Below are 14,526 nucleotides of genomic sequence, written 5' to 3' on the forward strand. Positions count from 1 at the left end.
GCAGTTTTAACACTTTTGCAAAGGGTATTCAACCATTTTTAATTTCTCATATTACTCTGTCATTTTGAATTTAAAAGCAATTCAGTCTTTAGGACTATATTGATTAATTCTTCAGGTTGCAGAAGTGATCCAGGTCCATGGCATTTTTCATGTTGTCTCAGTTTAAATGTTATCTGTGAAAAAATGCGGTCATGAAGTTCGATTTGATGTGGCCTTTGTCAGTGGAGAGAAGCTTTCTTCAATGTTTTAAAATCTGCAGTGAAAAGTCTTTATCTCAATGGCAAAGTTGACAATAGTGCAGTTCCCACTGGGAAATAATATGCTTCCCTTGAAGGGGTATGTGCCACATCCTTCCCTTAACCATAATCCTTTCTACAGAATTTTACTTCCTCAATTTTGACCTTCAGAATTGGTCCAGTGACTTGTTTCAGTCTGTGATTGGCAAGTCTCAAGGCAAATTTCCTAACAGAAAGGCAATTTATTGAACCAACAAAATATATCCTACAATAAATGTGGGGATGAATATCTCATTTCCAAAGAGGACAAGTTTTAGAGGAGACATGAAACAAATTCTGTGCTCACACATTGGCCAAGTTTGTGTCATACTAATGTCAGAGCTACTTATTAAATATTTTGCAAGGTTAAAGAATATTGAACAGCAAAACCTGAGATAATACTTTTTAAGGTCACATGCTAGATGTTGATATGTAAGGCTTAAGGGTGAGTCCATGATATGTAGGAGATATTTGGGGTTTTAATCTTAAAATACTCTTTTCTACTTGTAGTTTTCAAGCTAATGTAGCATTTTCTATTGATGACTCATACCTTATGGTGTTAAAAAACGCATACTTTGTTAGAAAATTGTAAGTCAGATTAAGATCTTGTGGTTCTGTCTGAAGGATTGGAAAGCAAAGACTATTCTGACTTACTTATTAGCTGTTTGCATACTTATTCCAAAATTGAGGATGCTGTACCAACCAAAGGCATGAAACATCTCCATCCCTTTTTATGTCAGCAGTGTTTGTTAATGGAGAATTTTATGGTTGTCCTTCAATATGAAAAAACCACACTCTCCTCCCTCAGGTGGGAAGTTGCCAGCAGATGTAATTTCCCCAGGGAAATTCAGAGCAGCCCTAACCATAGAATCGGGAATGGTGCGTAGCAAAGAAAGGAGGAGGAAAAAGAGGTTTTAAAGTCCATTGTTACCTAGGGAAGCTTAATGATCAAGAAGAGAAAATGATAAGAAATCATGAGACAGATCCTTTCTTACGAAAAAATAGGAGACATTGGGGATGCAAGTACCGGTGGTCTTTAAAAGAAGACTGTGACTGTCTGAAGGGAGTATGGAAAGGTGTAAGTAGTAGTTCCATAATTAAAACAGCTAAAAATTAGCTTCTGTTCTTTTACAGCTAGACCACATGGAAAGCTATCTGATTCTTCTAGCTGGACAGTCAGAATTGAATTTTCTTAATAACACCACAGAAGTTGCTTTCATGAAAAAATTGCTGCATAGACAAGTTTGGACTGAATTTCTTGCTTAGGAGCTGGTAAAATAGATGCTGACACCTTTGCAATTATTTGAAGATTTCAGTCCTGGCATGTTCAAGACCATCTAGTTCCAACCCCCATGCCATGGGCAGGGGCACCTTTCACTATATCACATTGCTCAAAGCATTATTCAACCTGGCCTTGAACACTTCCAGGGCTGGGGCATCTAAAGCTTCTCTGGGCAACCTGTACCAGTGCTTCACCACTCACAGTAAAAGATTTCTTCATAATATGGAATCTAAAATTACTCTCTTTCAGTTTGAAGCCACTCCCCCTTTTCCTGTCACCTTTGTCGAAAGTCCCTCTTCATCTTGGAGGCTCTCTTCAGGTACTGGAAGGCTGCAATTAGGTAACCCCATAGCCACTTCTTCACCAGCATGGGCAACAACAATTATTTTATCCTTTCCTCCTAGCAGAGGTGCTTCATCCGTCTTGTCATCTTGGTGGCCTCCTCCTGAGTCACTCCATGTCCTTCCTGTGTTGGGAACCCCAGAGTTGAATGCAGGGTTCCAGCTGGAAGGAGAGGGGCAGAATCTCCTCCCTCCCCTGCTGCACACAGTGCTCTGGATGCAGCCCAGGACACATTTGGCTGTCTGGGCTGTGAGTGCACATCACTGAGTCATGTCTAACCTCTCCTCCACCAATACATCCCTAAGTCCCTGCTTTTGGTCTGTTCATCCACAGCCTGTGCTGATACCTGGAGGTCTCACTGACCCAGGTGCAGCACCTTGTACTTGGGTGTGTTAAGTTGCATGAGATTCCCATGGGTCCTCTTTTCAAGCATGTCCAGGACACGCTGAATAGCATCCAATCCTCTAGATGTGTCACTCAGCTTGGAGGTCATCTGCAAATTTACTGAGGCTGTACTCAACCCCTTTGTCATTGATGGAGACATTAAACGGTGCTGGTCCCAATACAGACCCCAAAATGATACAACATATCACTGATGTCCAGCAGGAGCTGTTGACCACCATCCTTTGGATGTGATCATCCAACAAATTCCTTGTCCACTGAACAGTCTACCCATCAAATCAATCTTTCTCCAACTTAGAAATAAAGATGTTTTGAGGGACCATGTCAAAGGCTTTACAGAATTACAGGTAAATTACATCTGTGGCCCTTCTCTTGACACTCTTGTCCCTTGTAATCACTCCATCAGAGAAGATCACTAGTTTGGTCAAGCAGGACTTGCCCTTCCTGAAACTGTGCTGGCTGTATCTCATCACCTCCTTGTTCACCATGTGCCTTAGCACAGCATCTGTGAGGATCTGTTCCATGATCTTCCCAGGCACAGATGTGAGGATGACAGGTCTGTAGTTCCCAGGGTCCCATTTCTACCCTTTTCAAAAATAGGTACGTTTCCCTTTTTTCAGTCACCTGTGGCTTCACCTGAGTACCTTGGTTTTTTAAATTATCTTTGAGAACATAAGCCACTTCCCTCAGGACTTCTCAGCCTTCTCCTCGTACACTGTTAGCAGTTTTCCACATTCTTTATTAGGGGGAGTTATGCCTTCTTCGACCTTACTTTTCGGGTTAGAAAAATCAGTGCATTATCTGTAATCCCTGTAAGTGCCATTTTTGCTTGTTCTTTTTGATGCCTCGATCAAAGCCTTGTTGTACCTTATGCTGAACATCCACCTAATTGATTGTTCTTGTCTCAAAGTGCAATAATGCAGCCTGAAAGCACCTAGCAGTTGTAATAGGCAACGAGTGTGTGCAGGGGGAAGACCTGGTAAAGTAACAATAATAATTAATAATAATATCCTCTCTGTTCCCTACATGTTTCAAAGTTCATTTGAGATGTGCGTACTTCTGGTTATTTAACACAAGAACAGTAGAGAGAACTAGCAATGCAGAAGGATTTGCCAAGGCAATTAGGATCCAGCAATGAGTCATTCTGCTTGAAGGAAGGCTTATCAGGAAACATCAATATATTGCAGAAAATATTCTACATATTTCTTCATATATGTAGAAACTAAGATGGCTACATGAAGAAACAAAAAAATACAGGTACCTGATTTTTGCTGTTAAAACTTCTTCTAATACTAGTACTATAATTTAGTTATATAAATTGCTGCCTATAGAATAATTCTATAAAATAATAGGTTTAATATTCCCCTAAAATAAACCTTCTAACTAAAGGTTTTATGACTCATCTTGTCTTTTTTTTGTCTTACATTTTTATTTAACAAATTCATTTTTAATGTGCATTAAACAGACTTTCCAAAACTTTTTGTTTCACAGTAAGCTTTTCATTTCTGCTTTGCCTGAGCTGTAAGCTTCATTCTAGATTTCTGCTGCAATTTACACATTTTTAAAGTTTTACTTTGTTTCCTAAGCTTTCTTTAGAATTTTTTTTATTCTTCTTCAGCTTTAGAATTTGAAAAGATCTGTCAAAGAAATCATAGTGAAATAAAAACTGCTGATGGAAATATTATTTCGATGTAGCCCTTTGCTGTATGTCTGCAAGGCACCATTAAAGTGGAACCCAGAACCTATTGATGTCCTGAAGAGTTCCCATTTTTCAGAACTTTTATTTCAGATTTTCCATAGAAATGGATAAATATAATGGAAAAATGTTATTTTGACTATTTCTTTAAATTTTATCAGTTTTTCCATTTATTGCCAAGTTAAACTGATGTATAATTCCTGACATGCATCAAGTGAACAGGTGTTGACACTTTGTCACAAGCATCTCAGAAACAAGAAATCTTGTAAAAGAGTCACAAATATCCAGGTTATCAGATCATTCACTAAAGCATATTGTTGGGGAATATTTGGTGGTTTTTGTTTTTTTTTCTCTCAGATACTTAATCTAAGATAAATTAGAGAAATTATCACTCAATAGAGAGTGCTGGGAAATAGCTTACAAAAACATTATTATACTTTGATTTATATTATTTTTTTCTGTAATATCTTCATCCTCTTCCCAGTGTTAATTGTTGATATATTTCACTTTGTAGCAGTTTAAGTTAAAGCACCATGGGAAAGATGCTACTCTTTCATTGTGAAGGTACAGTGTGGTCAACACTTGCATACAAGGAAGAACTGAAAGACTGCTTTCCAAGACTGAAAATAGCATCATGAATTGTTGGTTACCATTGAGCATAACTTAGATAACAAAAATCTTTTTAATAACTTATGCACCCACACCACAAGAACTTTTACAGGTTATTAAGGAGTGAAGTAGAATGATTCCACCCTGTTTTTGCTTCATATTTTAACACTTACATTGGTTTTCAACATTTTCTCCATTAAGGTTTGGTGGGATTTTGCAGCTCAGTAATATACAGTTTTCCTTGTTGTGTTACAAGTTCAATTACTAAGTAGTGAGCTTTGGGCATTTGACAAGCTTCATCCTAGTACATTTATAGTGTTGCTTTATTTTTAGTTAGGATGTTTATATCTAAATTCAATTTTAAATTCCATTTGATGTTTGAATTAATTCCTCAAAAGCCATGTATTTTGTCTGCTATTTAAATATCTACTTCTGCTTTACCATTAGGTTTTCCTATGGATGATTGAATTCCTCCATAGTAAAAATTCCATGGTGCATTACACAAGGAAGTAAAACAAACAGGTTATTTCTAGCTGGAGGTTATCTCTGTGACCATTGTTCCTGTAGCTTCTTGGAATTCTGTGTATAATTCTTGTTGGGTACATCTGTATTACTTTGGGCTGAGATTTGGTGTGTCAGGAATCTGGTCACTGTCTCTGATTGCTTTTAGCATGTAACAAGGGTGACACGGACCCAGCAAAGGCTGGGAAACAAGTAAACATCCTTTGATGAAAAAAGAATTATCTAGAAAGTATATTTCTTAAAACTTTATCAATAACCTCAACTATCAACTAGGGTGTTTATTTGTTTGTTTCAAACTATTTGTTTGTGCTTTGTTTACCTTTCTTCCACACCCTTCATTTCTGTGGTGAGTCAATTAGGTGAGGTATATTGTCCTCTGACTTGAGGGCAGTTATTAGTTTACCTGAATACTTTTCCAAACCCCCTCAGTGTGTAAATCTCATGTGAAGAAATACAGACTTTTAATAACATTTGGTCAAAATGTTAAGATATCTAGACTGTTTACTTAAAGCAGAAGTCCAAATGTGGTTTGCTGGAAATTTTCAACCAGATTTGTGATTTTAAGTGTAATTAGTAGCAATTAAATTGGGACTTTCAGATTTGAAAGGTCAATTAGACAGGAAGAGCACTAAAATGTGATGTGAAATTTTGTTTGGGGAATGCGGAGATATAGGAAATAGGTGAAAGCATCCAATTAAATTGGACCAAAACTCATGTTAACTCTTCAGCTCAGAATTGCAGATGAATAACTACGACAATAAATTACAGTAATTTCACGATTATAAGCCGCACCATTTTGACTAAAATTTTGGTCCGAACCCAAAGTGCGGCTTATAATCAGGTGCGGCTTATACATGGACAAAGAATGAAAAGTTACTGTTTTAGTTTGGAGGACAGGTGTCTGCTGAGAAAGGCAGGAACTTCTCTTTGAAATGGAGAATGTAAACCCCCTCTCTCCAAATTATTATAATTTGGAAATCAAGGGGCTTTCAGGCAAAAATACGGAAATTAGGAATAACAGTTCTTTTCTAGGGAAATCAAAATAGAAATACAGTACTACAGTACTACAGTACTACAAAGAGACAAACTCCAAACCCTGACAAAGTCAGAGTACATCCTGACACCCTGTCAGGCAGGGTGTTGGTAGCAGTCGCATTAAATGGTGGCTGCATCCTCCTGCAGTGACAGATGTGGCTCAGTTGGAGCAGTGCTCCTGTACAAGGTGCAGTTTCCCTCTGGAGGTCCAGTGGTGATGTGGAGAAATCCCATTTTCCACTGGAGTCCAGTGGAGAAAGGGGCTACCTTAGTGTCCCAAAGCCTCTGTTTTTATCTTGGTAAGAAATGTTGGGCTCTTCCCCCTGGGATGAAGTAATTTTATCAGTCCCACAGTGGGACTCAATGGGCCATTAGCAGACAATGACTCCCTGGAGGAAGGATGGGGTGTGAATAGATAAAGAACATTGCCCAACCTGGTTTCAATGGATGGCCCACTAGCAGAGTATCTGCCATTGAGATAAGGATCGCTGTCCCCACCCTCAACAGATGGTGATAGCACAGATACCTTTTATCACACTCTGTATTGTAACATGCGGCTTATAATCAGGTGCGGCTTATATATGGACAAAAAAACAAAAAGTTGCTGAAACCCAGAAGTGCGGCTTATACTCAGTGTGGCTTATAATCGTGAAATTGGTGTATATTCATTTCTCCCTATTTGAAAAACACTTTTGTTGGAGTCCCTGCTGTCCTGACACCTTGAGAAGAGTCTTAGGAATGTTTTGAGAATATTGGAAATAATGAACATTGCTAAATGTTGATATAATGCAATATTGGAAATATTCTTGGAAAAAATATCATGGAAATATTTTGATGAAGAATAATTTATTTGATTTGTGTTTTAACAGTTCCAAACTCATACAAACCTCAAAAAGTTTTAATGGAGCCTTCAATTTTTTAATTGAAGAACTCAAGAACTCAGCAATTGCCTTCATTTGATGGTCTTTTTTTATATCTTTCCTAATGCAAATTTCTTCTTGTTTTTTTAGGGCTAGTAATAAACTTAATAATAGAAAGTCTGTCTCTGAGCCTCCGAGCCCTACAGATGTGTGGTTTTTTAGTTTCTGGAGCTTTATCTTCCATCTCTCCCCATTTGCAAGGAATGTTTTCAAAACATGCTGGTGTTCTGGTTCTGGATGATGGATAACCTCTAAGGAATGTTTTCTCCATCCTCTCACATCTTATTTGCTCTACTTTTACCCTTCTTGCCTGACACTGTGTCTTTCATATCTCTCTTCTAAACTTTTTGCATTTAATTCCTCCAAGATATTCTTCACACTTTTTATCCCTCATCTGCCTTAACTGCAGTTGTCCCTGTAGTTAATGCACACCTACTCCTCTGTTCTTTGACTCCATTGGTCTGCAGCACTGACCAGGGTACTAAGTACTTTCTATTTCTTTCAGTTCTCATTTTGTTCCTATGGTGTGGTTAAATAGCTCATACATTTTTCATTCTTCTGTCAGAGTCATTGACCGGATGCAGACAATCAACTTGTTCAATGGCACCCACAGCATGAATCTCAAAAGCAACAGACAAACTGTGGTGCTCTGCGGCAGTATGGAACGATATTCTCTGTATTTCTTAAAATCTGGTAATAGGGAGTTTCTCAGCAAAGCAAAGGGTTTTTGTTTTGTTTTGTTTTTTGTTTTCTCTAAAAAAGAAAAAAATAATCAGTTTCAAACCTTGTGTGTACCTTGGAAATGCAATGGTCATTCTGAGTCACTAGTATATCAGAATATGTTTGAGAAGTTTCTTGTAAAGAAAGATTCTGCCATAATTACTTCAGCTGCCCATACTGAGGATAGGCTCAAATAAAGAATATATTGCTTTATATCCTCTTGCAAACTGTCAGCAGATAGCATGGCAGATCTCAAGTCCTACCTGCTTATTAAATTACATTTACATCTATATGACACTATGTAGAAGCCCAGACACTTGAAGTGTCACACTTGCCTAAGCACAGAAATCAAATCATAGAAGAGCCAGTGCTTGAGCTGAATCAGTATAGACATATTGGTACAGTTCCTGAGTGTCAAAGTTGGTGATACCATCATAATTATCTGTGTTCTGAGCATAAGTCTGGGATTATATTTAATTATACAGTGTACCATCTTTCCTAAATTAAACAAGTGTTTTATTAAACTAACTGGAATTAAACTGCCCCATTTAAAGTGTTTCTAATTTAAAATGTTCATTTTGGAAAGACTCTTCAAAACTGAGCTTATTAGCTAGGATTGCCTATTTGAATGCTGCACAAAATGCATGAAATTTGTCCAAAATATGTTAAAAATAATTCAACTAGCTTAAAAAAAATAAGTTTTGCTATGATTGCTCATGTAGAATACTTTTTTGGTAAAATGATTTTATAAAGCAATCTATCAGTCTTTCATATACTTACAATAATTGCTCATCTGATTCTAAAAACGAATGTTGATATTTATTACTGTGATTCTTACTGAAAAAAAAACCGAAACCAACCAAACACAAAAATTTAAAACCAAACCTTTTTTCCCCTCTAATTTTTCATTGTATTTATTACTGAATTACAATTTCAGACAATTTTCTGAAAATATCCCTGAAATTAATTAGTTTTTACTTTTTTGAATCCTAGGTGTAAACCTGTTTCAGATAAGAAGCTACTATTGTAACATTTTAATCTGATTTACAGTTAATCTTGAAGTTGTAATGCTTTGGAGTTTATAAAAAGAGTCATCTCACACAGTATCATGAGCACCAGCTAATTCTTGAGGTCATCATATCTGTCAGGGGGTATTAGTTTTTTTATCTTTTTTTTTTCCTCTTCAGTCAGTGTCAGGATTGAAAGCACAAGAGATGGAATTTTGTGTTCGGACTCAGTCATTTATTAATTCTTATCTATAGTACAGTGAGTGCTACAGCACTTGTAGCTACCAAGCTAATAATGAAGAAACAGAGCTGTATCTCGCTTGTTACAACACATTTTAAACCCAATCAGTCCAATTAAAAACTAACGCCTAAATTATTTTTACTTTTGACCCAATGACCAAACACCTGTGATCTGCAATGCGACATTTTCTATCCAATTAACAAATACCACCTAAACCCAAGAAGAAGAATAGCAAGAAGAAACCTCCATCTTGTCCCATACCTATTACTACATTGTAAAACCCCAAATTGCAAACCCTTCACCATGTGATATTACACACTTCTATTCAAACTACACAGCAGTGATTCTAGTTCTGTCATTCAATTTTGGAAGCCTTCTCCAGGGTCTCAAGTGAAAAGCAGTGTTCTTTTGGGGGTCAGTGTCTGACAGCACAGAAAGTTCAAAATTCTCTCTTTTCAGGGCTCCAAAAAGGAAGCAAAGAGGGCCAAATGCTCCTTAAACATGGGGAGACAAGTAGCACAAAAAAGCCAGAAGGGCTTCAGGTGGGGCTGGATTGAAATGGGTCTCCCCAGGGAGGTTGGGAAGGGCCAGTAAGAGCTGGTAGAGCCCTCATGGCCCTGACAGTATCCTTCTGTAATATTTTGTTATTAGTATATTTATATTATTAAAGCTTTGCGTAACTGTATGAATGTTCTTACATTGTTGGGTTTTGTTATCTACAGTGTAATTTTTGAAATGGCAGGACAAATCATTATAAGCTGAAGTTTGCATCAAGAGAGTAACAGGTCTGGTCATGCAGAGAGAAAATTATCCAGTATTTTTCTGCTTTAGATATGTTTGTATTCCTATGAGTGATAGTCATTGCACTTTACACTCATCTTACAGATCAACAGTTCCACTGATTTCAGCTAAGTCTTCTCTGAATGTCTAGCTCCTCTGAGTAGACTATTTTTTAATTGCTTGAACCTCTGTCTTTAGGTGCTTCCTGCTTAAAATAAAGTGCAGGTAAGCAATGTAGATTAAATGCTGGACTGCTTAAATTGATTGGAGTTTTGCCACTGCATTTTCTTCAGTCCTGAACTTCAGCTTGCTGCTCTATATTTTTCATCCAGAAAGTGAGGAATATAAATTTAAGTTCTTAACTTCTTCAGCCCTTTTTTAATCTTTTATATGAGACGAGGAAGGGAGAAAAAAGAAGGCTTGACTCACCTAATTTTTCATTATCCTGTATTTCAGAATTTGACCTCCAAGGTTCTTTTTTTTTAAATTAGAACCTGAGAGGCAGCTTTTAGCCTGAGGTTTGTGTTAAGTATTTTTCTACACTGAATGGAAAGAAACCTTCAGATCAGACTGTGATCAGTCTTTATGAGAGTAACTTCCCAAACCTTTGCTGAACTGGCAAAAATAGGCATGGCAGTATCCTCCCTTTCTAAGGACAAGATTATTCTAACTGAGAAGACTTTTCACCAAAAAGTGACAAAACAAAAATGAAAAGGGCTCCTTAAAAAGCCTTTGGCCTTGAAGATGCCTATTAGGACAGCTGCCTTTCCCAGAGCAGCAGTTGCCTGGACTAATGATTTTCAAAGGACCATAAGGAAAGTGAAAATCAAGTGATCAGAAAAAGGTCCTTAACAGCTGCTTTTGTTGCCAGAAGCTCCCTTGATTGCATCACATGTTTAGCTCAAACTACCAAAATTGAACACAGAGTCTCACTGATAATTATATCTTTTTATCTAGAAAGATGGACAAGCCAAACAGTCACTTTCATCTGCCAGAATCTGTGAAGCAGAGCTAATTGGCAGGATGTTAGAGAGGTCATAGCATAGTCCATTGAGAGAATAAATACACCTGAACTCCTTGAAATTAGCTTAGCATCATTTCAGACTTCCCAGGGAAGCGATTATCATTTAAAGTTAGTAATCATAGTGAAAACAGTTGGAAAGAATATTTCTTGTACAGGAAAGCTCTGTATTCAGAGGAAAGCACTGTAAACTATGGAAAAAAATTAGTGAAAACCTAATGCATCATTGGATAAAAATAAATTTTTATCTATGTCTCCTTGCATCCTTTCCTTCTCATCTAAAAAACTTTCAAGAACAGCAATAACCAATATCTTGAGACACACATATAAGGTCTTTTCAACCTTATATGCTCAATCCAGGGATGACCAATAATGGATGCCTAGGAAAGAATCTAAGAATATAACAAGTATGCAAAAAATTTCCAAAATATCTTCATAGCCTTTAGCCATTCCTACCTAAAGTATCCATGGTCTCTCTGCAAGCTTCAGGGTAAGAACAGTGCGGTACCAAGTGATTCCAGGGAGAAAAGTGGCTCTCTGCAGTGGCACTCACAATCCTACTTTGTTTTTTTCTCTCATGCACTCACCCCACTCTAGTGAGAGCATGATTGGTGAGCTAGCTCTTTTTTTTTTTAGGCTGTTTCTCTTGGCTCTCTGTTGAAGCTCTTCCCCTTTCCTGTGAATCTGCACTTCCCCTAGAGGAGTACATACATCTGGCTCCTCATTCTTCAAGAAGCAAAATTCACTTCTCTTTGAGATTGCTTATGCTGGCTTTGAACACAGGATAAGCTTATACATATATATGCAAACATTTTCAAAATGTTTTTTGAAACATCCTGCCAACTGAATCCAAAATTGTGAAGACTGTATTTAACACAAAGTGTTTGTCTCCTTGCTGTATCAGTTTGATCCCTAATAGTACCTGTAAGGTACATTGGCAGTAGATCAGGATTCTCTGTTATACAAAGATCTCACCTTCCTGCGCTCTCATTGTTTTTTTGAGAGTAACAATTGTCTTCATCAAATAAATGAATGTCTGTGTTTGTAAGGTTTTAGGAAGTGCAATGCAAATATAGATTGTGTATGTTAAGAGAACAATACAATATAGTGTTGGTTAGTGTAAAAAGTATAGGTTAACAATATATGGGAAAGGCTAGTGAAACAGGTTTGCGTTAAGGTTTTTTGAATTTGTAACCTAGCCATATTAACAGGAAATTAAAACCCAAATTAAGTAAATCAAGTTCAAATATGATTTCTGAAGCAGGGATTGCATGCACAAAGATTTCAAGTTTAAAATAGTATTCTTGGTATTCTTTAATATAAAAATTTGAACTGTAAAATATTTAATGAAATTATTAAAAAGGGCTATTATACTTGACACAACTTCCCTCTCAGCATGCATGTTTATATTAAGTTCTGACTTAATTTTACCTCAATTTTTTGTTCTCTCATTTATTGTCTCATGCATGTTTCCCAGGATAGCCCACTGGTCTTACAGTCTGACAGAAATGTAACAGTGAATGCAAGAAATCACATGGGACAGTTAACTGGACAACTGACAGTAGGTGAGTGTTCTTTATTGAATGTTATGTTTATCAGTTTAGCTTTATTAATAGTCTTCATAAATTACCATCACATATAAAATATTACTGAAGAGTCAGGGAAAAAAATCTCATCACCATACTCAAAAACCATTCCATACAATGGATCATAAGAGCATGATTCAGCATTAGCTCAAGGAAGAAAAACTAGAAATGTCTCAAAATAGCTAAAATGAAAAGAGCTTAATGAAAAATCATTATTTTGAGACCATTGTAACAAAACAAACTGAAATAGCCTCAGCAAAATATGTTTCAACAACAATTTCAGTGGGAAAATAACCATGATTTTCTTATACTTTCTGTCAGTCTTCCATTACTTCCGTGTCAATTGCTTCAGCCCTGTCATTTTTGTAAGTCGTTTGTATCAGCACATATTCAAAGAAGTTGGAGTAACAGGATATTAAAAATCAGAAAATAGAAAAAAACCAAAATGCTTTCCTAGTCACTATAAAATTTAATTGAACAGCTAGCATACTACCAGTCATTCATTAAAACTAGTATTTTACAAGGTATGAAACATAGCAGTTCCAGATGAAATGGAAATTAAAAATTCCTCTATTTATCTGTTTCACTTACCATGTATTTCCCCCATTTTATGAATTGTATTGTGTTATACTTTGCTTTTAGTACAAATCATATTTCTTGTGTTAATAAATATGAAGTAAATACGAAGTTCTATATTTTCTGAACTAGAAGAGTACTGATATTGATTTATTTTTAAGAATATTGGCCAAAAAATTCACTGAAAAGTGATATACTAGTTCTGATACAAAACAATATATCTTGACTGGGAATGGGATAAAAAATATAACAACGTATATGCATAAGACCTTAATATACAAAATTCAAGGAGAGACCTGCTTATACCGTAGTATATAAAATTCAAGGAGATTAGATTTTATGTGTTTTGAATTTTCTCATTTTACTTCTGGATTAAGATGTGTTTTGTTAATTGTTTTTCCCCCATATGCTGAGGTTATGCCCACGAGTAATTTTAAGTTAAACTCTAGTTGCAATCTATACTAAGTTATCATATTGACTGGAGACAGTGGCTTCTAGTTGTAAAAATCTGTGCCAAGTGCACACAGTGACACACCATCTGCACTGATTTCCCTGAACGACCACATCGAATGAGTGTGCAAAGGTAACCAGACTTGCTAGCAGGTACAGATGAGGAAAATTAAGCTAACACCTGTTCTGGCCATATTGTACTTGCCCAGTGCAATTATGAAATGCAGTTCTCTATCATCTGGTAACTATCTTGTTAAAACCTCTACTTTAGCAGGTAATTGCAAAAAGGTGAGTTGCCCATGGCAGAAATTCACATTGGCTGAAATAGATATAATATTTTTATCATTGACACTATTCTGGTTGAGTGAATCCAGCACTGAAAATCACCGCGAGTGTATTGAGACTGACCTACTTAAAGGCATCATACTAGAGGTTAATACTCTAAAAACATGAAGCCCTGAAAAAAACATGTGTTTTTGTGTTACCATCATTAGGGCGAACACCTTAAGCTTCTTGGTGTGCAGCTGGTGCCATCTCTGGAGACTAGAAGCTTGTTAAATTGCAATATTGTATTTACATTATTTCTTAATCTATCTTCCTCTTTATTTCGTACATGGCTTTTATTATTTCTCATATCAGTATATTTTTGTTTTTAATCCTCTGTACAGTATTGGATGCATGTTAAAATATTCCTTATCTCTAATTAAATATTTCTTACTTAGTAAAGAGTCACAACTGCCATAAAATCAGCGTAAGCTGGATGTTCCACTATTAAGAAATCAAAGTAATTTGCAGGAACCTAAAAATAAAAATATATTATTAATGCACTCCCTTCTAAATCTCCTTGTTGTAAAAGACAGAACAGAGACAAGATTTACTTTTGCCTAGGCAAAAGCATGCCCACATTTACTGAAAGAAGTACAGAGTTCGCTGACATAAGAAAATGCTTTTTTCTATTAATTGTAAATGCACTCCACAAAGTCCCTGTCTTTAAAAATGCTCTGTCCACTCACTAGTGCTGTGTGCTGAAGCAGCTGTTTGTGTGGTTGCCCAGTGGAAGGA

The 14,526-nt window shown here is 36.5% G+C and overlaps 1 protein-coding gene across 2 annotated transcripts in view; it reads left to right on the forward strand.

Annotated features, from left to right (window-relative positions):
- SGCZ (sarcoglycan zeta) overlaps nt 1-14,526 on the forward strand; it is a 430,920-nt gene that overhangs the window by 344,844 nt on the left and 71,550 nt on the right. For both annotated transcript variants that reach the window (XM_033060385.2, XM_033060393.2), the window contains one exon: nt 12,330-12,417. In XM_033060385.2, the coding sequence (XP_032916276.1) occupies nt 12,330-12,417 (88 nt within the window). The remainder of the gene's footprint in view (nt 1-12,329; nt 12,418-14,526) is intronic.

This window comes from Catharus ustulatus, chromosome 5 (genome assembly GCF_009819885.2).
Source record: "Catharus ustulatus isolate bCatUst1 chromosome 5, bCatUst1.pri.v2, whole genome shotgun sequence".
Classification (NCBI taxonomy): Eukaryota; Metazoa; Chordata; class Aves; order Passeriformes; family Turdidae; genus Catharus; species Catharus ustulatus.